The 23,706-nt window shown below is 40.5% G+C and overlaps 1 protein-coding gene across 1 annotated transcript in view; it reads left to right on the top strand.

Annotated features, from left to right (window-relative positions):
* Positions 1-22,732, top strand: part of LOC128644512 (tax1-binding protein 1 homolog) — a gene marked incomplete at its 3' end in the record, with an annotated part of 46,294 nt that extends 23,562 nt beyond the window's left edge. The window contains exons 3-4 of the mRNA XM_053697096.1: positions 18,856-19,041; positions 22,478-22,732. Of these exons, the coding sequence (XP_053553071.1) occupies positions 18,856-19,041; positions 22,478-22,732 (441 nt within the window). The remainder of the gene's footprint in view (positions 1-18,855; positions 19,042-22,477) is intronic.
* Between the last annotated feature and the right edge of the window lie 974 nt (positions 22,733-23,706).

The following is a 23,706-nucleotide window of genomic DNA, read 5'->3' as shown; positions in this document are numbered from 1 at the left end:
AATGCATGCCATAGATATTACGTTGTTATCTTGGAAGGTTTTGTTTCTTACTGCTTTCTCTTCTGCTCGGAGAGTTTCGGAACTCTCAGCTTTGCAGTGCGATTCGCCTTATCTCATATTTCATGCAGATAAGGCAGTTCTTCGTACCAAGTTTGGTTTTCTTCCTAAGGTTGTTTCGGATAGATATATTAATCAAGAAATTGTTGTTCCTTCTCTCTGTCCTAATCCTTCTTCTCATAAGGAACGTTTGTTGCACAACCTAGATGTTGTTCGGGCTCTTAAATTCTATTTGCAGGCTACTAAGGACTTTTGTCAGTCTTCTGCATTACTTCTTTGCTTTTCTGGAAAATGCAAAGGTCAGAAAGCTACTGCCACTTCTTTCTCTCTGGTTGAGAAGTATTATTCATTTGGCGTATGAGACTGCTGGACAGCAGTCTCCTGAGAGAATCACGGCTCATTCTACCAGGGCTGTTTCTTCTGCTTGGGCTTTCAAAAAATCTGCAAATTGGTCTTCTTTGCATACTTTTTCAAAATTTTATAAATTTGATACTTTTTCTTCGGCTGAGGTTTCTTTTGGGAGAAAGGTTCTTCAAGCGGTGGTGCCTTCTGTCTAGACGACCTGTCTTGTCCCTCCCTAATTATCTGTGTCCTCTGGCTTGGGTATTGATTCCCAACAGTAATTGATGATTCCGTGGACTCACCATATCTTAGAAAAGAAAACAAAATTTATGCTTACTTGATAAATTTATTTATTTCCGGATATGGTGAGTCCATGGCCCCACCCTTTGTTTTAAGATGGTTTTCTTGACTAAACCTCAGGCACCTTTACACCTTGTGTTGCTCCCTTTCTTCTTTTCCTTCGGTAGAATGACTGGGGATTGTGGGAAGGGGAGTGATACTTATCAGCTTTGCTGTGGTGCTCTTTGCCTCCTCCTGCTGGCCAGGAGTGATATGCCCAACAGTAATTGATGATTCCGTGGACTCACCATATCCGGAAATAAATTTATCGGGTAAGCATAAATTTTGTTTTTTCCCTATCCCCAGTGTTCAGTTTCTACCCATTTGGAGTTTACCTGATATGTCAAGGATTAGGCACAAAGGTTCTCTGTGGTTTCATACCTGAATAACTTTTTGCAAATTTAGCAGATTGACCTGTCTAAATGTTAAATATATATATATATATATAATATATATATATATATATATATATATATATATATATATATATATATATATATTGAAAATGTATAGCTGTTTGAGAGAACAGTTAGTGGATCTGATAAAGAAGTGTTACAGTTTGCATAAAAGACACATGTAATAGACCATTTTGGTTTTATCTAGTCGGGTAAACATATTTATCTTGTTAAGTGTATCCAGTCCACGGATCATCCATTACTTGTGGGATATTCTCCTTCCCAACAGGAAGTTGCAAGAGGATCACCCACAGCAGAGCTGCTATATAGCTCCTCCCCTCACTGCCATATCCAGTCATTCTCTTGCAACTCTCAACTAAGATGGAGGTCGTAAGAGGACTGTGGTGTTTTATACTTAGTTTATTTCTTCAATCAAAAGTTTGTTATTTTAGGGGCGGAGCCAACTGCCGTTAAGCTCAGACGTGCTTTTATGGAGCTCCTGATTATTGGAACATTTTTGTGAGATATTTATTTAGATTAACCCTAAAAATTTTGTGTTTTCTCTGCTGAGGGCTTCAGACACATGTCTAATGCAATATATTATATGGAAGCACATTATCCTTACAGACTTGCCGACGCCATGCGCTTCTAAAGGAAATGAAACCATGCGGTGCATGCGCTATTCTGGATTCTCAAGTCCTCCTCATATCTGCAAAGCAGTCTAACTGACCAGAGATCATCTACTCTGCTACTGACCATGGGGGATTCCTACTCTGCAATAAGAGCTTGCCTGATGGACTTAGGATGCCGCATGACGGGTCACTTTAATTCTCTGACCAACGTCATCAGATACGGCTCTGAACCTAATGTGGTGTCAGCTGGATTGGTTGTGGAGCAAGCGGAACCTCATTCTAATATGCAGCTAACTATGGCTCCAGCACAGGAGGCTGAATTGGCACTGTCACGCCAGAATCTGATAGCCCCTTCGCCTTCAACCTTGTACGTAATGGGGGAAACTGCTTGCTCAGTGGCGGAGCTGTTGAGCCCTCAAAATCAACTAAGCCAGGATTCTCAATACCTATTGAGCGCAACTACTTTTCAGGCCGTCGTGGATGCCTCGCAACTAACTAAGCCACGCATCGCTTCAACCCTGATTCCATCTAGCTCTGATCCACCCGGAAGATCTTGCACTCTGCTCTATGGTGCACGCGATGGTGATTTCCCGGTAATGGCATTCTCTAACCAGTTGCAGAAATCTGTGGGGCTGATCCCCTTTTCGCCGGTGGAATGGTTCAGAAGCCCTTTTGATCCAGGCGGTTAGCGATACCTCTGCTCTCTGTACTGCAAGGTACACGCCGGGGCACTTTTGCTCTCACTGCAGTCAGCGTTATTATAACGATGGCTTGGAATTCTGTTTTTTCTTGTTGCCCATAAACTCTCCCCATTTAACCTGTCAGAAACTGGGAAAAGGCTAAGACTGAGTATTGACTGTATTAAATGGGACTTTATCTAGGTTAAAAGTGATTTGTTAACAGTATATTACTTTTATTCCCTGTGTTTGAATATTGAACGCCCCAAGACAAGTTATATATGAGAGGATATAGGAAGCCCCATCAGTACATAGTCATAATCTCCTCATTTAGCATACAGGTCTGAATAATATTCAAATAACATCCAATTGAATGTTACATTTTATTCTTGTGCCTATTGCTAGGTCCCAGAGATATTAGTACTATCAACATGTCCAGCGTTGTCGGGCCTGGGTGATGCCTATATATATCAGCCAATTGCTTGTTATATTAATACGCACATGTTATACCCCTGTTAGGAATTATCCTGCACTTTTACTCTCTGTAAGATGTATACTAAAACAAAGTACAGTTATGAAGGAGTGTCCACTAGCATGCTGTTTATGCCTGAACTTTTTACATGTCATACCATGTGCTCACATATTGCTGCCTATACAATCCCACACTAGATACATGGTCTGGCACCATATCCCCATATCTCCCATCTACTCTAATAAGTTACATCCCTGAGCTCTGTGTTCTCTTGTTTGGACCTCCTATGGTATAGTTTAATGCACTGATGTTTACACCATGTTCTCTTAGTGCTTTAATGTTTCTAATCTGAAAGAAAGTACCATATCTCTCAGTTTTTGTTTTTTTTGTTTTTGTTTTTTTTTCCCTCTATTTATATGCAACGCTGCTCCTCCACCAGGTTCTGGTAGCTTTAAGTTACATGATTGTATTACCCGCTCCTACCAATGCTGCCAGCTATAGCTAATTTTTCCTTGCTTAGACATGCCTCTGCTTGTTGAAATAATGTCACACTGATAATGGCTGCTTATCTCTAAAATTACACATATGGTCTAGTAGTTGTGCTCTTATATATATATATATATATATATATATATATATATATATATATATATATATATATATATGTGCTTACGATAGCTGATTTAGCACGATTTCTCTATCTGGCGCTTACATGCTTATGCTGTTTGATATTCACATCTTTAGCTGAGATTTAGTTTTATTTACCTACAGAGAGTATGTCTAACATTGTTTTTTAGGAGTTATAATTTTGGCGTTCAGCCTCTCCCCTATACCAGTCCCTCTTCCATATACTATTTTACCTATTATCCTCATAAGGATCATAAACTGTTGTTATAGGTTATCTACAGACCCAATCTGGACTGAGATGATTAAACTAGTCTATCTTCTTGGTGCACATTATTTGTTCATGCTGAGCCTCTCTCCTCCCTTTCCCGCTGGTACTGGTTGCCTGCGGGTCATATCCCTACTCCTTTTTCCTACATCGCCTATAGGTGGAACCCCCCTAGGAGAGGGGCTCATCTTTGACATATAGGAGATTTACAGTTCAGGCCTAGAGATTAACCTCATTATGCTCCTATGTCGATATTTATAACTACTTTATACTCTGCCTAGATATCTTTAAGAGTATACTTGGCAGTTAAAACTAATACTCACTTAGTGACCCGATAATAGTTCATATAAGATGGCCATCCTGACTGGCTCCGCCCTCCATCCCCCATCCATCCCCCCCCATTATATTTCGAGCGGCTCTTGCCCGCTGCATCCCCTCCCCTTCAATCAGTAAAGCTAATTTCCCCCTAATTGTATCAGAGTCTACGCTTGCATTTGCCTTCTATATGGTCCAGGGAGGACAATTTTTGACTTATTGTTATTACCTTTATTATAAAACTGAAGTCACACTGTACACTGCCCAAGTTATATAACATTGCGTGTGCTATTTGGATACATTAAGCCCTAACTGTAGGGTTATGTTTGTAACACATATGTAACAATATTGTATTTGCACTTATCTGTATATGTTCTGAGGCATACTTGTTGGCTGTATTTATTTATGACTTCAATAAAAAAATATTTTAAAAAAAAAAAAAGTTTATTTTTAAATGGTACCGGAGTGTACTGTTTATCTCAGGCAGTATTTAGAAGAAGAATCTACCTGCGTTTTCTATGATCTTAGCAGAAGTAACTAAGATCCTTTGCTGTTCTCACATATTCTGAGGAGTGAGGTAACTTCAGAGGGGGAATAGCGTGCAGGTTTTCCTGTAATAAGGTATGTGCAGTTAAAATATTTTTATAGGGATGGAATTTGCTAGAAAATACTGCCGATACCGTAGTAATGTAAGTAAAGCCTTAAATGCAGTGATTGCGACTGGTATCAGGCTTATTAATAGAGATACATACTCTTATAAAAGTGTATTTTAAAACGTTTGCTGGCATGTTTAATCGTTTTTTACATATGTTTGGTGATAAAACTTATTGGGGCCTAGTTTTTTCCACATGGCTGGCTTGAATTTTGCCTAGAAACAGTTCCCTGAGGCTTCCCACTGTTGTAATATGAGTGGGAGGGGCCTATTTTGGCGTTTTTTTGCACAGCAAAAATTACAGACACAGACATCCAGCTTCTTCCTGCATGATCCAGGACTTCTCTGAAGGGCTCAAAAGGCTTCAAAAGTCGTATTGAGGGAGGTAAAAAGCCACAGTAGAGCTGTGGCAGTTGTTGTGACTGTTTAAAAAACGTTTTTGTCATTTGTTATTCCGTTTTTGGTATTAAGGGGTTAATCATCCATTTGCAAGTGGGTGCAATGCTCTGCTAACTTATTACATACACTGTAAAAATGTTGTTAGTGTAACTGCATTTTTTCACTGTTATTTCAAAATTTGGGAAAATTTGTGTTTCTTAAAGGCGCAGTAACGTTTTTATATAGTGCTTGTAAACTTGTTTTAAAGTGTTTTCCAAGCTTGCTAGTCTCATTGCTAGTCTGTTTAAACATGTCTGACACAGAGGAACCTACTTGTTCATTATGTTTAAAAGCCATGGTGGAGCCCCATAGGAGAATGTGTACTAAATGTATTGATTTCACCTTAAACAGTAAAGATCAGTCTTTATCTATAAAATAATTATCACCAGAGGGTTCTGTCGAGGGGGAAGTTATGCCGACTAACTCTCCCCACGTGTTAGACCCTTCGCCTCCCGCTCAGGGGACGCACGCTAATATGGCGCCAATTAAATCAGGGACGCCCATAGCGATTACCTTGCTGGACATGGCTGCAATCATGAAATATAGCTGCAAGCAGCAATAGAGGTGGCCAGCGCATCATTTTTGCAATGCCATATAAGTAGTTATGTCACAAAATAAAGCTATACAACAACTGTTTACAGTTCTAACATAAGCATTTGGAAAAAAAAAACACATTTTCGAAATGTTTGCGTTTTTTAAAATGGCTGCCACACCATATGACCTATACTTTCAACATGAACAAATGTAACTGTAGGCGACAATATATGGTTATACAGCAAATTTCACAGCTTTAACATAAGCCGTAAGAAAAAAAACACAGTTTCAAAATATTTGCGTAAACCAATATGGCTGCCACAGCTTGTGACTAAGTCCTTCAACATGAACAACTGTGACTCTAGGTCACAATATAAGACTGTACAGCACATTTCACAGTTCTTACATAAGCAGTTGCAGAGAAAATAGACTTTCAGAATTTTCGCGTAAACCAAGATGGCTGCCCGATCGTAAGATATACAGCCTCTATATTATGCACAATAGTGCTCACTATAGATGTCAATAAACATTGCAAAAATAAAGCATTTTTGTAAAACGGTTTTTGTTTTATTATGAATTTAAATATATCGTTAAGCAATTTTGAACAATTCAAAATGGCTGCCAAACCACATGACGTATCAACTTCTCTTGAACAAATCTGAATATTAGTCATAAGATAACTCTATAAACAAAATTTCAAGTCTGTCCCATAAGCGGTTTCGGAGAAGAAGATTTTTATAGTTTTTAAAAATGGCGCATTCGAAACAAAATGGCCGCCAGGCTATGCAATGTATGGCTTTCAAATTGCACATACTAATGCTCACTATAGACCTCTACAATTTGCAGAAGTTTCATGAAAATTTGCAAATGTTTTATTTCACGAAGGCGACTGCGCAATGCGAATTGTAACTGCAATATTATCTTTAAGGGTTATGACTATGTGTAATCATTTGTCTATTACACTGTAATATTGTTAAATATTGTAAAACTAATGTATAAAGTGAAAAATTACGCAATTAAATGGCGATAAAAAGGTTAATGTCTCACAGCAGCCATGTTGATTATGGAAAAATCACAATTTTAACAAACTTGGTAGAGGACCTTGCAAGGAGCATAGGTGCAAAATTGCGCTTTATTGCACTAAGTGGTTTAAGAGAAGAAGATGTTTAAAGATTTTCATAAAATGCAAGATGGTTGCTACATCATGTGACCAAGTCACTTCTGTTGAGCAATGGCAAATCTAGGTCATAGCAGCACTAAGCACAGCAAGTTTCAAAGTTGCAACATAAGCAGTTCCAGAGCTAAAGATTATTAAGCAGTTCTCGAAATTTGTCGCAAAAAACAATATGGCTGCGTAACCTTATGACCTATGAGTTCATTATTGCATGAGATGTAGCATTGCAATAGGCTGTACCAGCATACCTGATTTCAAGAGTTTAGCATAAGTAATTTGTGTTCTGTGAGCAATTGACTCAAAAGAGGAAGTATTGAATTACAAATAATTACAATAAACATAAAACCGATATTGCTGCCGCATCATGTGACTGATTCTCTCCTAATGAGCAATTATGAATCTAAGTCACAATATAAGACTGTACAGCAAATTTCACAGTTCTTACATAAGCGGTTGCAGAGAAAATAGACTTTCGAAATTTTCACGTAAACCAAGATGGCTGCCCGATCGTAAGATATACAGCCTCCATATTACGCACAATAGTGCTCACTATAGATGTCAATAAACATGGCAAAAATAAAGCATTTTTGTAAAACGGTTTTTGTTTTATTATTAATTTAAATATATCGTTAAGCAATTTTGAACAATTCAAAATGGCTGCCAAACCACATGACGTATCAACTTCTCTTGAACAAATCTGAATGTTAGTCATAAGATAACTCTATAAACAAGTCCGTCCCATAAGCGGTTTCGGAGAAGAAGATTTTTATAGTTTTTAAAAATGGCGCATACGAAACAAAATGGCCGCCAAGCTATACAATGTATGGCTTTCAAATTGCACATACTAATGCTCACTATAGACCTCTACAATTTGCAGAAGTTTCATGAAAATTTGCAAATGTTTTATTTCACGAAGGCGATTGCGCAATGCGAATTTTAACTGCAATATTGTCTTTAAGGGTTATGCCTATGTGTAATCATGTGTCTATTACACTGTAATATTGTTAAATATTGTAAAACTAATGTATAAAGTGCAAAATTACGCAATTAAATGGCGATAAAAAGGTTAATGTCTCACAGCAGCCATGTTGATTATGGAAAAATCGCAGTTTGAACAAACTTGGTAGAGAACCTTGCAAGGAGCATATGTGCAAAATTGTGCGTCATTGCACTAAGCGGTTTAAGAGAAAAAGATGTTTGAATATTTTTGCAAAATGCAAGATGGCTGCCACATCATGTGACCAAGGCACTTTTCTTGAGCAACAGCAATTTTAGGTCATAGTAGCACTAAGCACAGCAAGTTTCAAAGTTGTAACATAAGCAGTTCCAGAACTAAAGATTTTTAAGCGTTTGTCGAAATTTGGCACAAAAAGCAATATGGCTGCCATAGCCTGTGACCTATGAGTTCAATTTTGCATGAGATGTAGCACAGCAATAGGCTGTACCAGCATACCTGATTTTAAGAGCTTTGCAAAAACAGTTAAGCAGTTATGGGCAATTGAATACAAAGCTTGGCGGAATAAAAAGAATAATAATAATAATCCGAACAATAACAATAGGTTGTCCTGCAACTTTGTTGCTGGCCACCTAATAATACCCTGTCAGAGGTATTATCTAGATTGCCTGAATTAAGAGGCAAGCGCGATAGCTCTGGGGTTAGGAGAGATACAGAGCGCGCAAATGCTGTTAGAGCCATGTTTGATACTGTGTCACAGTATGCAGAACATGAGGACGGAGAGCTTCAGTCTGTGGGTGACATCTCTGACTCGGGGAAACCTGATTCAGAGATTTCTAATTTTAAATTTAAGCTTGAGAACCTCCGTGTATTGCTTGGGGAGGTATTAGCTGCTCTGAATGACTGTAACACAGTTGCAATTCCAGAGAAATTGTGTAGGCTGGATAGATACTATGCCGTGCCGGTGTTTACTGACGTTTTTCCTATACCTAAAAGGCTTACAGAAATTATTAGCAAGGAGTGGGATAGACCCGGTGTGCCCTTTTCCCCACCTCCTATGTTTAGAAAAATGTTTCCAATAGACGCCACTACACGGGACTTATGGCAGACGGTCCCTAAGGTGGAGGGAGCAGTTTCTACTTTAGCAAAGCGTACCACTTTCCCGGTTGAGGACAGTTGTGCTTTTTCAGATCCAATAGATAAAAAATTGGAGGGTTACCTTAAGAAAATATTTATTCAACAAGGTTTTATTTTACAGCCCCTTGCATGCATTGCGCCTGTCACTGCTGTGGCGGCATTCTGGTTTGAGGCCCTGGAAGAGGCCATCCAGACAGCTCCATTGAATGAAATTATTGACAAGCTTAGAACGCTTAAGCTAGCTAACTCATTTGTTTCTGATGCCATTGTTCATTTGACTAAACTAAAGGCTAAGAATTCCGGATTCGCCATCCAGGCGCGTAGGGCGCTATGGCTTAAATCCTGGTCAGCTAACGTGACTTCGAAGTCTAAATTACTCAACATTCCTTTCAAGGGGCAGACCTTATTCGGGCCTGGCTTGAAGGAAATTATTGCTGACATTACTGGAGGCAAGGGTCATACCCTTCCTCAGGACAGGGCCAAATCAAAGGCCAAACAGTCTAATTTTCGTGCCTTTTCAAAATTTCAAGGCAGGAGCAGCATCAACTTCCTCCGCTTCAAAACAAGAGGGAACTGTTGCTCATTCCAGACAGGCCTGGAAACCTAACCAGTCCTGGAACAAGGGCAAGCAGGCCAGAAAGCCTGCTGCTGCCCCCAAGACAGCATGAAGGAACGGCCCCCTATCCGGAAACGGATCTAGTGGGGGGCAGACTTTCTCTCTTCGCCCAGGCGTGGGCAAGAGATGTTCAGGATCCCTGGGCGTTGGAGATCATATCTCAGGGATATCTTCTGGACTTCAAAGCTTCTCCTCCACAAGGGAGATTTCATCTTTCAAGGTTATCAGCAAACCAGATAAAGACAGGCATTCCTAAGCTGTGTGCAAGACCTCCTAGTAATGGGAGTGATCCATCCAGTTCCGCGGACGGAACAAGGACAGGGATTTTATTCAAATCTGTTTGTGGTTCCCAAGAAAGAGGGAACCTTCAGACCAATCTTGGATCTAAAGATCTTAAACAAATTCCTCAGAGTTCCATCATTCAAAATGGAAACTATTCGGACCATCCTACCCATGATCCAAGAGGGTCAGTACATGACCACAGTGGACTTAAAGGATGCCTACCTTCACATACCGATTCACAAAGATCATCATCTGTTCCTAAGGTTTGCCTTTCTAGACAGGCATTACCAATTTGTAGCTCTTCCCTTCGGGTTGGCCACTGCCCCGAGAATTTTTACAAAGGTTCTGGGCTCACTTCTGGCGGTTCTAAGACCGTGAGGCATAGCGGTGGCTCCGTATCTAGACGACATCCTGATACAGGCATCAAGCTTTCAAATTGCCAAGTCTCATACAGAGATAGTTCTGGCATTTCTGAGGTCGCATGGGTGGAAAGTGAACATGGAAAAGAGTTCTCTATTGCCATTTTGGACGATTGTAACAACAGATGCCAGCCTTCTAGGTTGGGGCGCAGTCTGGAACTCCCTGAAGGCTCAGGGATCGTGGACTCAGGAGGAGAAACTCCTCCCAATAAATATTCTGGAGTTAAGAGCAATATTCAATGCTCTTCTAGCTTGGCCTCAGTTAGCAACACTGAGGTTCATCAGATTTCAGTCGGACAACAACATGACTGTGGCTTACATCAACCATCAAGGGGGAACCAGGAGTTCCCTAGCGATGTTAGAAGTCTCAAAGATAATTCGCTGGGCAGAGTCTCACTCTTGCCACCTGTCAGCGATCCACATCCCAGGCGTAGAGAACTGGGAGGCAGATTTTCTAAGTCGTCAGACTTTTCATCCGGGGGAGTGGGAACTCCATCCGGAGGTGTTTGCTCAACTGGTCCATCGTTGGGACAAACCAGAACTGGATCTAATGGCGTCTCGCCAGAACGCCAAGCTTCCTTGTTACGGATCCAGGTCCAGGGACCCGGGAGCAACGCTGATAGATGCTCTGGCAGCTCCTTGGTTCTTCAACCTGGCCTATGCATTTCCACCGTTTCCTCTGCTCCCTCGACTGATTGCCAAAATCAAACAGGAGAGAGCATCAGTGATTCTGATAGCGCCTGCATGGCCACGCAGGACCTGGTATGCAGACCTAGTGGACATGTCATCTCTTCCACCATGGACTCTGCCTCTGAGGCAGGACCTTCTAATACAAGGTCCTTTCAATCATCCAAATCTAATTTCTCTGAGACTGACTGCATGGAGATTGAACGCTTGATTCTATCAAGGCGTGGCTTCTCCGAGTCAGTCAGTGATACCTTAATACAGGCTCGGAAGCCTGTCACCAGGAAAATCTACCATAAGATATGGTGTAAATATCTTTATTGGTGTGAATCCAAGAGTTACTCATGGAGTAAGGTTAGGATTCCTAGGATATTGTCCTTTCTCCAAGAGGGTTTTAAGGACATATCTCTTCTCTGTCTATTCTTTTGCACAAGCGTCTGGCAGAAGTTCCAGACATCCAGGCATTTTGTCAGGCTTTGGTTAGGATTAAGTCTGTGTTTAAAACTATTGCTCCCCCGTGGAGCTTAAACTTGGTTCTTAAAGTTCTTCAGGGAGTTCCGTTTGAACCCCTTCATTCCATTGATATTAAACTTTTATCTTGGAAAGTTCTGTTTTTGATGGCTATTTCCTCGGCTCGAAGAGTCTCTGAGTTATCTGCCTTACATTGTGATTCTCCTTATCTGATTTTACATTCAGACAAGGTAGTTCTGCGTACCAAACCTGGGTTTTTACCTAAGGTGGTTTCTAACAGGAATATCAATCAAGAGATTGTTGTTCCATCATTGTGTCCTAATCCTTCAAAGAAGGAACGTCTTTTGCATAATCTGGACGTAGTCCGTGCCTTGAAGTTTTACTTACAGGCTACTAAAGATTTTCGTCAAACATCTGCCCTGTTTGTCGTTTACTCTGGACAGAGGAGAGGTCAAAAAGCTTCGACAACCTCTCTCTCCTTTTGGCTTCGGAGCATAATACGCTTAGCCTATGAGACTGCTGGACAGCAGCCCCCTGAAAGGATTACAGCTCATTCTACTAGAGCTATGGCTTCCACCTGGGCCTTTAAAAATGAGGCCTCTGTTGAACAGCTTTGCAAGGCTGCGACTTGGTCTTCGCTTCACACCTTTTCAAAATTTTACAAATTTGACACTTTTGCTTCTTCGGAGGCTGTTTTTGGGAGAAAGGTTCTACAGGCAGTGGTTCCTTCCGTTTAAGTTCCTGCCTTGTCCCTCCCATCATTCGTGTACTTTAGCTTTGGTATCCCACAAGTAATGGATGATCCGTGGACTGGATACACTTAACAAGAGAAAACATAATTTATGCTTACCATTTATTTCTCTTGTAGTGTATCCAGTCCACGGCCCGCCCTGTCCTTTTAAGGCAGGTTTAAATTTTAATTAAACTACAGTCACCACTGCACCCTATGGTTTCTCCTTTCTTGTCTTGTTTCGGTCGAATGACTGCATATGGCAGTGAGGGGAGGAGCTATATAGCAGCTCTGTTGTGGGTGATCCTCTTGCAACTTCCTGTTGGGAAGGAGAATATCCCACAAGTAATGGATGATCCGTGGACTGGATACACTACCTGAGAAATAAATTTATCAGGTAAGCATAAATTATTTCTCCAACATAGGTGTGTCCGGTCCACGGCGTCATCCTTACTTGTGGGATATTCTCTTCCCCAACAGGAAATGGCAAAGAGCCCAGCAAAGCTGGTCACATGATCCCTCCTAGGCTCCGCCTACCCCAGTCATTCTCTTTGCCGTTGTACAGGCAACATCTCCACGGAGATGGCTTAGAGTTTTTTAGTGTTTAACTGTAGTTTTTATTATTCAATCAAGAGTTTGTTATTTTGAAATAGTGCTGGTATGTACTATTTACTCAGAAACAGAAAAGAGATGAAGATTTCTGTTTGTATGAGGAAAATGATTTTAGCAACCGTCACTAAAATCCATGGCTGTTCCACACAGGACTGTTGAGAGCAATTAACTTCAGTTGGGGGAACAGTGAGCAGTCTCTTGCTGCTTGAGGTATGACACATTCTAACAAGACGATGTAATGCTGGAAGCTGTCATTTTCCCTCTGGGATCCGGTAAGCCATGTTTATTACGATTGTAAATAAGGGCTTCAAAAAGGGCTTATTAAGACTGTAGACTTTTTTTGGGCTAAATCGATTGATTATTAACACATATTTAGCCTTGAGGAATCATTTTATCTGGGTATTTTGATATAATAATATCGGCAGGCACTGTTTTAGACACCTTATTCTTTAGGGGCTTTCCCAAAGCATAGGCAGAGCCTCATTTTCGCGCCGGTGTTGCGCACTTGTTTTTGAGAGGCATGGCATGCAGTCGCATGTGAGAGGAGCTCTGATACTTAGAAAAGACTTTCTGAAGGTGTCATTTGGTATCGTATTCCCCTTGGGGCTTGGTTGGGTCTCAGCAAAGCAGATACCAGGGACTGTAAAGGGGTTAAAGTTCAAAACGGCTCCGGTTCCGTTATTTTAAGGGTTAAAGCTTCCAAATTTGGTGTGCAATACTTTTAAGGCTTTAAGACACTGTGGTGAAAATTTGGTGAATTTTGAACAATTCCTTCATGTTTTTTCGCATTTGCAGTAATAAAGTGTGTTCAGTTTAAAATTTAAAGTGACAGTAACGGTTTTATTTTAAAACGTTTTTTGTACTTGTTATCAAGTTTATGCCTGTTTAACATGTCTGAACTACCAGATAGACTGTGTTCTGAATGTGGGGAAGCCAGAATTCCTATTCATTTAAATAAATGTGATTTATGTGACAATGACAATGATGCCCAAGATGATTCCTCAAGTGAGGGGAGTAAGCATGGTACTGCATCATTCCCTCCTTCGTCTACACGAGTCTTGCCCACTCAGGAGGCCCCTAGTACATCTAGCGCGCCAATACTCCTTACTATGCAACAATTAACGGCTGTAATGGATAATTCTGTCAAAAACATTTTAGCCAAAATGAACACTTATCAGCGTAAGCGCGACTGCTCTGTTTTAGATACTGAAGAGCATGACGACGCTGATATTAATATTTCTGAAGGGCCCCTAACTCAGTCTGATGGGGCCAGGGAGGTTTTGTCTGAGGGAGAAATTACTGATTCAGGGAACATTTCTCAACAAGCTGAACCTGATGTGATTGCATTTAAATTTAAGTTGGAACATCTCCGCATTCTGCTTAAGGAGGTATTATCCACTCTGGATGATTGTGACAAGTTGGTCATCCCAGAGAAACTATGTAAAATGGACAAGTTCCTAGAGGTGCCGGGGCTCCCAGAAGCTTTTCCTATACCCAAGCGGGTGGCGGACATTGTTAATAAAGAATGGGAAAGGCCCGGTATTCCTTTCGTCCCTCCCCCCATATTTAAAAAATTGTTTCCTATGGTCGACCCCAGAAAGGACTTATGGCAGACAGTCCCCAAGGTCGAGGGAGCGTTTTCCACTTTAAACAAACGCACCACTATACCCATAGAGGATAGTTGTGCTTTCAAAGATCCTATGGATAAAAAATTAGAAGGTTTGCTTAAAAAGATGTTTGTTCAGCAGGGTTACCTTCTACAACCAATTTCATGCATTGTCCCTGTCGCTACAGCCGCATGTTTCTGGTTCGATGAGCTGATAAAGGCGGTCGACAGTGATTCTCCTCCTTATGAGGAGATTATGGACAGAATCAATGCTCTCAAATTGGCTAATTCTTTCACCCTAGACGCCACTTTGCAATTGGCTAGGTTAGCGGCTAAGAATTCTGGGTTTGCTATTGTGGCGCGCAGAGCGCTTTGGTTGAAATCTTGGTCGGCTGATGCGTCTTCCAAGAACAAGCTACTTAACATTCCTTTCAAGGGGAAAACGCTGTTTGGCCCTGACTTGAAAGAGATTATCTCGGATATCACTGGGGGTAAGGGCCACGCCCTTCCTCAGGATCGGCCTTTCAAGGCAAAAAATAAACCTAATTTTCGTCCCAAAGTGCTACGTCCTCTAAGCAAGAGGGTAATACTTCTCAAGCCAAGCCAGCTTGGAGACCAATGCAAGGCTGGAACAAGGGAAAGCAGGCCAAGAAACCTGCCACTGCTACCAAGACAGCATGAAATGTTGGCCCCCGATCCGGGACCGGATCTGGTGGGGGGCAGACTCTCTCTCTTCGCTCAGGCTTGGGCAAGAGATGTTCTGGATCCTTGGGCGCTAGAAATAGTCTCCCAAGGTTATCTTCTGGAATTCAAGGGACTTCCCCCAAGGGGGAGGTTCCACAGGTCTCAGTTGTCTTCAGACCACATAAAAAGACAGGCATTCTTACATTGTGTAGAAGACCTGTTAAAAATGGGAGTGATTCATCCCGTTCCATTAAGAGAACAAGGGATGGGGTTCTACTCCAATCTGTTTATAGTTCCCAAAAAAGAGGGAACGTTCAGACCAATCTTAGATCTCAAGATCTTAAACAAGTTTCTCAAGGTTCCATCGTTCAAGATGGAAACCATTCGAACTATTCTTCCTTCCATCCAGGAAGGTCAATTCATGACCACGGTGGATTTAAAGGATGCGTATCTACATATTCCTATCCACAAGGAACATCATCGGTTCCTGAGGTTCGCATTCCTGGACAAACATTACCAGTTCGTGGCGCTTCCTTTCGGATTAGCCACTGCTCCAAGGATTTTCACAAAGGTACTAGGGTCCCTTCTAGCTGTGCTAAGACCAAGGGGCATTGCTGTAGTACCTTACTTGGACGACATTCTGATTCAAGCGTCGTCCCTTCCTCAAGCAAAGGCTCACACGGACATTGTCCTGGCCTTTCTCAGATCTCACGGATGGAAAGTGAACGTGGAAAAGAGTTCTCTATCTCCGTCAACAAGGGTTCCCTTCTTGGGAACAATAATAGACTCCTTAGAAATGAGGATTTTTCTGACAGAGGCCAGAAAAACAAAACTTCTAGACTCTTGTCGGATACTCCATTCCGTTCCTCTTCCTTCCATAGCTCAGTGCATGGAAGTGATCGGGTTGATGGTAGCGGCAATGGACATAGTTCCTTTTGCACGCATTCATCTAAGACCATTACAACTGTGCATGCTCAGTCAGTGGAATGGGGACTATACAGACTTGTCTCCGAAGATACAAGTAAATCAGAGGACCAGAGACTCACTCCGTTGGTGGCTGTCCCTGGACAACCTGTCACGAGGGATGACATTCCGCAGACCAGAGTGGGTCATTGTCACGACCGACGCCAGTCTGATGGGCTGGGGAGCGGTCTGGGGATCCCTGAAAGCTCAGGGTCTTTGGTCTCGGGAAGAATCTCTTCTACCGATAAATATTCTGGAACTGAGAGCGATATTCAATGCTCTCAAGGCTTGGCCTCAGCTAGCGAGGGCCAAGTTCATACGGTTTCAATCAGACAACATGACAACTGTTGCGTACATCAACCATCAGGGGGGAACAAGGAGTTCCCTGGCGATGGAAGAAGTGACCAAAATCATTCTATGGGCGGAGTCTCACTCCTGCCACCTGTCTGCTATCCACATCCCAGGAGTGGAAAATTGGGAAGCGGATTTTCTGAGTCGTCAGACATTGCATCCGGGGGAGTGGGAACTCCATCCGGAAATCTTTGCCCAAGTCACTCAGCTGTGGGGCATTCCAGACACGGATCTGATGGCCTCTCGTCAGAACTTCAAAGTTCCTTGCTACGGGTCCAGATCCAGGGATCCCAAGGCGGCTCTAGTGGATGCACTAGTAGCACCTTGGACCTTCAATCTAGCTTATGTGTTCCCGCCGTTTCCTCTCATCCCCAGGCTGGTAGCCAGGATCAATCAGGAGAGCGCGTCGGTGATCTTGATAGCTCCTGCGTGGCCACGCAGGACTTGGTACGCAGATCTGGTGAATATGTCATCGGCTTCTCCTTGGAAGCTACCTTTGAGACGAGACCTTCTTGTTCAGGGTCCGTTCGAACATCCGAATCTGGTTTCACTCCAGCTGACTGCTTGGAGATTGAACGCTTGATCTTATCGAAGCGAGGATTCTCAGATTCTGTTATCGATACTCTTGTTCAGGCCAGAAAGCCTGTAACTAGAAAGATTTACCACAAAATTTGGAAAAAATATATCTGTTGGTGTGAATCTAAAGGATTCCCTTGGGACAAGGTTAAGATTCCTAGGATTCTATCCTTCCTTCAAGAAGGATTGGACAAAGGATTATCTGCAAGTTCCCTGAAGGGACAGATTTCTGCCTTGTCTGTGTTACTTCACAAAAAGCTGGCCGCTGTGCCAGATGTTCAAGCCTTTGTTCAGGCTCTGGTTAGAATTAAGCCTGTTTACAAACCTTTGACTCCTCCTTGGAGTCTCAATTTAGTTCTTTCAGTTCTTCAGGGGGTTCCGTTTGAACCCTTGCATTCCGTTGATATTAAGTTATTATCTTGGAAAGTTTTGTTTTTAGTTGCAATTTCTTCTGCTAGAAGAGTTTCAGAATTATCTGCTCTGCAGTGTTCTCCTCCTTATCTGGTGTTCCATGCAGATAAGGTGGTTTTACGTACTAAACCTGGTTTTCTTCCAAAAGTTGTTTCTAACAAAAACATTAACCAGGAGATTATCGTACCTTCTCTGTGTCCGAAACCAGTTTCAAAGAAGGAACGTTTGTTGCACAATTTGGATGTTGTTCGCGCTCTAAAATTCTATTTAGATGCTACAAAGGATTTTAGACAAACATCTTCCTTGTTTGTCGTTTATTCCGGTAAAAGGAGAGGTCAAAAAGCAACTTCTACCTCTCTCTCTTTTTGGATTAAAAGCATCATCAGATTGGCTTACGAGACTGCCGGACGGCAGCCTCCCGAAAGAATCACAGCTCATTCCACTAGGGCTGTGGCTTCCACATGGGCCTTCAAGAACGAGGCTTCTGTTGATCAGATATGTAGGGCAGCGACTTGGTCTTCACTGCACACTTTTACCAAATTTTACAAGTTTGATACTATTGCTTCTTCTGAGGCTATTTTTGGGAGAAAGGTTTTGCAAGCCGTGGTGCCTTCCATTTAGGTGACCTGATTTGCTCCCTCCCTTCATCCGTGTCCTAAAGCTTTGGTATTGGTTCCCACAAGTAAGGATGACGCCGTGGACCGGACACACCTATGTTGGAGAAAACAGAATTTATGTTTACCTGATAAATTACTTTCTCCAACGGTGTGTCCGGTCCACGGCCCGCCCTGGTTTTTTTAATCAGGTCTGATAATTTATTTTCTTTAACTACAGTCACCACGGTACCATATGGTTTCTCCTATGCAAATATTCCTCCTTAACGTCGGTCGAATGACTGGGGTAGGCGGAGCCTAGGAGGGATCATGTGACCAGCTTTGCTGGGCTCTTTGCCATTTCCTGTTGGGGAAGAGAATATCCCACAAGTAAGGATGACGCCGTGGACCGGACACACCGTTGGAGAAAGTAATTTATCAGGTAAACATAAATTCAGTTTTTTTGTTCACCTCTTTAATATAAGTCTTCCCAAGCAGATAATCCCAGCATCAGGTAAAATTGATATCAGGCTTTTAAGGTAACCCTTTTGAGTCGGACCAAAAGAAAAAAAGAAAATGCATATGAGAGAGAACTATTTAAACATTCTAGATGTAATTTGGCCCACAAAAAAGGTTAAGGTAAAACGTGAATATTCTTTTTAAAAATATGTGAGAGAAGAAATTTAGGAGTTACAAGATATGTGAACTGGATTTATTTTATTGGTTAATTTAATTGGTTAAAACTTTGAAGCTTCTGCATGTTTTATGAAATATTATATATGCTACCATCCTTAAACTGATTAATAGAACCTATTTTATGGTAAACAAAATCTTGTTTTGTGGTAGGTTCATTTAAAGAATACTGAGATTGAAAACACCAAGTTGCTCACTGAGGTGCAGACGTTAAAAAACCTAGACTTAAACAAAGAAAATGTGATTGCGCACTATAAGGATGAGCTTGGAAAGCTACAGCTTTCTTTGTCTGAGAAAGAAAAGTTGCATAAAGAAGTGCTACAAAATTCTTCTGAAAAGGTAGGTGGATTCAGTGATCTGTGTTTTTATGTTATACTTCAATAAAAAAAAATGTACAAAAATATACAAACTGATCATCTGTGTTATACTCACCAGATATTTCATGAATTTGCCTACTTTAAACAATTATTTATCCTTTTTATTTTCATCTGAGACTGTGTAGTTTTTATGTACACACACACATATATACATATGAACATACATACATATACATATAAACATTCACACACATACATATAAACATTCACACACACACACATACATATATACATACACACATGCACACATGCACACACATACATTTACACACACACATACATATAACATACACACACATACATACATGCACACACACATACATATATACATACACACACATGCACACGTACACACATGCACACATACAGATACATACATGCGCACACACATACATACATGCACACATACACACACATACATACATACATACATACATGCACACATACACATACATACATGCGCACACACATACATACATACATACATGCACACATACACACACAAACACACACAGGTGCAAAAATATCACTATAGTTTACTAGTCGGGTTAAAAGTTACTAGACCACACTCAGTGTTTTAAAAAAAAAATATTAAAATATTTATTTATTTTGTTTAATCATCTGGGACTAGCAGAAATGTAAAGCTCTATATATATTTAGGGCTTGATTTATTAAAACTTTTTCATCTATGTGGAGCAGGTTCGCATTAGCGTGAGCCTGCTGCCACATAAGCTAATTAATTAATGCTAATTTTTTTTGTCTTCGCCACCTCAGAATTGGCGAGATCAATCACCCCTTCACTTGCCTGTTCAGGGTTATTGACGTGCTCTGCTCTAGCGCAATTGGGAGCGCTGGAGCATGGAGGAGGGCATTGCACAAGAAACCTCTTATGCAGTGTTAAATTGTGCCATGCAATGAAACATCACAAGTGGCGATTGCAGGCGGACAGGTTTACTACTTGCGAACCTGTCCGCCTGCATATAGCAAATTAAAGGACCAGTCAATATAGTAGATTTGCATAATCAACAAATGCATGATAAGGAGACAATGCAATAGCACTTAGTCTGAACTTCAAATGAGTAGTAAATTTTGTTAAATAAATTGTAAAGTTATGTCTATTTCCACACCCCCTGTATCATGTGACAGCCATGAGCCAATCACAAATGCATATACCTATATGCAGTGAATTCTTGCACATGCTCAGTAGGAGTTGGTGACTCAAAAAGTGTAAATATAAAAAGAGTGGGCACATTTTGTTAATGAAAGTAAATTGGAAAGTTGTTTAAAATTGCATGCTGTATCTGAATCATGAACTTTAATTTTGACTTGAGTGTCCCTTTAAGCCAGCTCTTTTCTGTTGCCAACATCAATGTTAAAGGGAACCTCAACACCTAATTAACATATTCTAAACTAACTTTTTCTAACTGTGCAAAATAAACTAACTAGCAATGCTGTATGCAGTCTTTTCATCTTACTGCATTTTATTTTTGATAAAAGATTTATAATGTAAACATTGATTTGCAGCATTGGATGTGATGCAAGCTGCCATTTGTTAAAGTATTTTTCACAACAGTGTGTCACGTGATGCACACGGCACTAGCTATTAGTAAATCACAGTGAGCCCTGCAGTCAGTGTCTGACAAGAACGGCTTCAGGCACTGTTATGTTTATAAATAGAACGAGCAGGGAAAGGAAGTGTAAGGGGGAGGAGAGGTGAAGACAGAGGGAGGCACAGGAGGAAGAAAGGCTCCGGAGATCATATGTAAGGTAGATGAATGTCTCTTGTTACAATTTTTATGCAGCGTGAGTTTGCTTTCTTTCTTCCCCCTGTGACTGCTCTCTCCACCTCTCCTCCCCCCTCACACTTCCTTCCCTCCTCGTGCTATTTATAAACATAACAGTGCCTGAAGCCGTTCTTGTCAGACACTGCAGGGCTCACTATGATTTAGTAATAGCTGGTGCTGTGTGCATCACGTGACATAGTGTTGAGGAACGCACGTTACAAGATGGCAGCTTGCATAGCTTATATAATGCTGCAGATCAACGTTTACATTGTAAAGCTTTTATCTATAATAGAATGCAGTAAGATAAAAACTGCATACATCATTACAATCAGTTTATTTAGGATAATCAGTAAAAGTTAGTTTAGAGCATTTCCAGCAGGTGTTTAGGGTCCCTTTAAAACTTTGGTGACCATTAGTATGAATGGCTTAATCTTTTGAACATACAGAACTTAAAACTGCTTTAATGTTGAATATGCATAGTTAAAGGGACATGAAACTAATATATAAACAATTAATTACTGCGTTATATGCAAATATTTGTATACACTATAAATGTTTTAAATGATAATGTTCAATGTTTTAGAAAAAAAATTCTATTGTTTTGCAGTCCATTCACTTAGCACTTGAAAAGCCTATTGAGAATTTTTAAACTTATCTTACCTGCTCTGCAGTGACTAAGGACAAGTATAAAGGAACTGCTACACTGATCAAGCAATCAGTGTGTAGCATGTAGTAGGGTTAGTGTTCTGATTAAAATACGTACTTTAATTTGTTTCAGGAATTCCATCATTTTTAGTGATAAATAACAGAAAGCAAAACTATAAGGAAACTACACCATAAAATATTTTTTTGTGTGTAAAGGGGCAATAAAGTCAGAATTTCACTTTCATGCAATTTTAAACAACTTTTACATTTACTTCTATTATCAAATGTGCTCCATTCTCTTGGTATCACTTGTTGAAAAGCATACTTAGGTAGATTCCAGGGGAGCAATGCACTACTGGGAGATAGCTGCTGATTGGTGGCTGCGCACATGCCTCTTGTCATTGCTTTTTCTGATGTGTTCTGCTAACTTCCAATTGTTCCTTCAACAAAGGAGGCTAAAAGAATGAAGCAAATTTTGATAATCGTAAATTGGAAAGTTGTTAAAATTGAATGCTCTACTTAATCATGAAATAAATATTTTGGTTTTCATATCCCTTTAATTCAACATTGTATGGTGCATTTTTTGTATTCTCTTCCTTTTGCTCTGTATCCCTGTCCCTCTCTCTCTGTCCCTCCCACATAATCTAAAACATTTAATAAAATTTACATTGTTTCATATGGAATTATAAGTGTACCATTTTTTGTGTTTAAGTGGTACCCCTTTTACAGTTGTTTCTTGTTACAGCTTAAAATATATTCTGCTTTGTGCTATAGTTATTTACATTTTTGAAGTGTGTATAAGGCTGTGAGGGAAATGTTTAATGAGGTCTCCATTGATTATTTTAGAAGAAAAATCTTCTGATCTGAATACTTTTATTAAAAATACATTTGTCTTTGTTGGATTCATGAATTGTGTTTTTTTATACTACTATATAGAATCTAAAGCTTTACTTTTTGTGTTTTACTCAGGAGGACGTAGGCTTTTTAAAACAGCAGCTTCGTAAGTTTGAGGATGAAAATCAGGCCAGCAGACAGAAGGCAGTATTAATGTCCAATGAACTAAGTGATGCAGTTACTGTTCGTGATAAAACTATGTCTGATCTACACACAGCTCGTCTTGAGACAGAGAGTGTGAAAAAGCAGCTTGCTGAAGCTTTTGCTCAGCTAAGCTTACGAGAGTTGCAATCGCAGAAGTCTGCTTTCATGGATGAGAAAAAAGAACAGGTAAAGTTGAACTTTATATACACTGAGACAACATTTTTGGAGTAGAACATATTTACATAAGATTTCTATATTACACATATCTTGGCTTGATAAACAGATATAAAATCTATGATCAAGATAAAAGTTTGGAAACCAGAAATGTTTCTTTCGTATAGTGATTTTCCACAAGAACAACAGATGTGGGATTATATTTCTTTCATGTAATTGGCAAGAGTCCATGAGCTAGTGAGGTATGGGATATACAATCCTACCAGGAGGGGCAAAGTTTCCTAAACCTCAAAATGCCTATAAATACACCCCTCACCACACCCACTATTCAGTTTTACAAACTTTGCCTCCTATGGAGGTGGTGAAGTAAGTTTGTGCTTAGATTCTATGTTGATATGCGCTTCTCAGCATTTTTGAAGCCCGATTCCTCTCAGAGTACAGTGAATGTCAGAGGGATGTGAAGGGAGTATCACCTATTGAATTCAATGGTTTTCCTTACGGGGATCTATTTCATAGGTTCTCTGTTATTGGTCGTAGAGATTCATCTCCTACCTCCCTTTTCAGATCGACGATATACTCTCATATTCTATTACCTCTACTGATAACCGTTTCAGTACTGGTTTGGCTATCTGCTGTATGTGGATGGGTGTCTTTTGGTAAGTATGTTTTTCATTACTTAAGACACTCTCAGCTATGGTTTGGCACTTTATGTATTTATATAAAGTTCTAAATATATGTATTGTACTTATATTTGCCATGATTCAGGTTTTCAGTATATTTCCTATCTGCAGACGGTCAGTTTCATCTCTGGGAAATGTTTTTTTATGAAAATGTATTTATTACCTGGGGTATGGTCTCTTTTTCAAATTGACTGTCTTTTGCGGGCAGAATTAGGCTCTCGAGGGCACGCAAAATGCCAAAGTTTATTGCGTCATTCTTGGCGCAAGATTTTTTTGGCTCGAAGTTACGTTCGTTTAACGCAAATT

Source organism: Bombina bombina, unplaced genomic scaffold (assembly GCF_027579735.1).
Source record: "Bombina bombina isolate aBomBom1 unplaced genomic scaffold, aBomBom1.pri scaffold_888, whole genome shotgun sequence".
Taxonomy (NCBI): domain Eukaryota; kingdom Metazoa; phylum Chordata; class Amphibia; order Anura; family Bombinatoridae; genus Bombina; species Bombina bombina.
The sequence above is the reverse complement of the archived record's forward strand: the minus strand, read 5'-3'. Positions and strand labels throughout refer to the sequence as shown.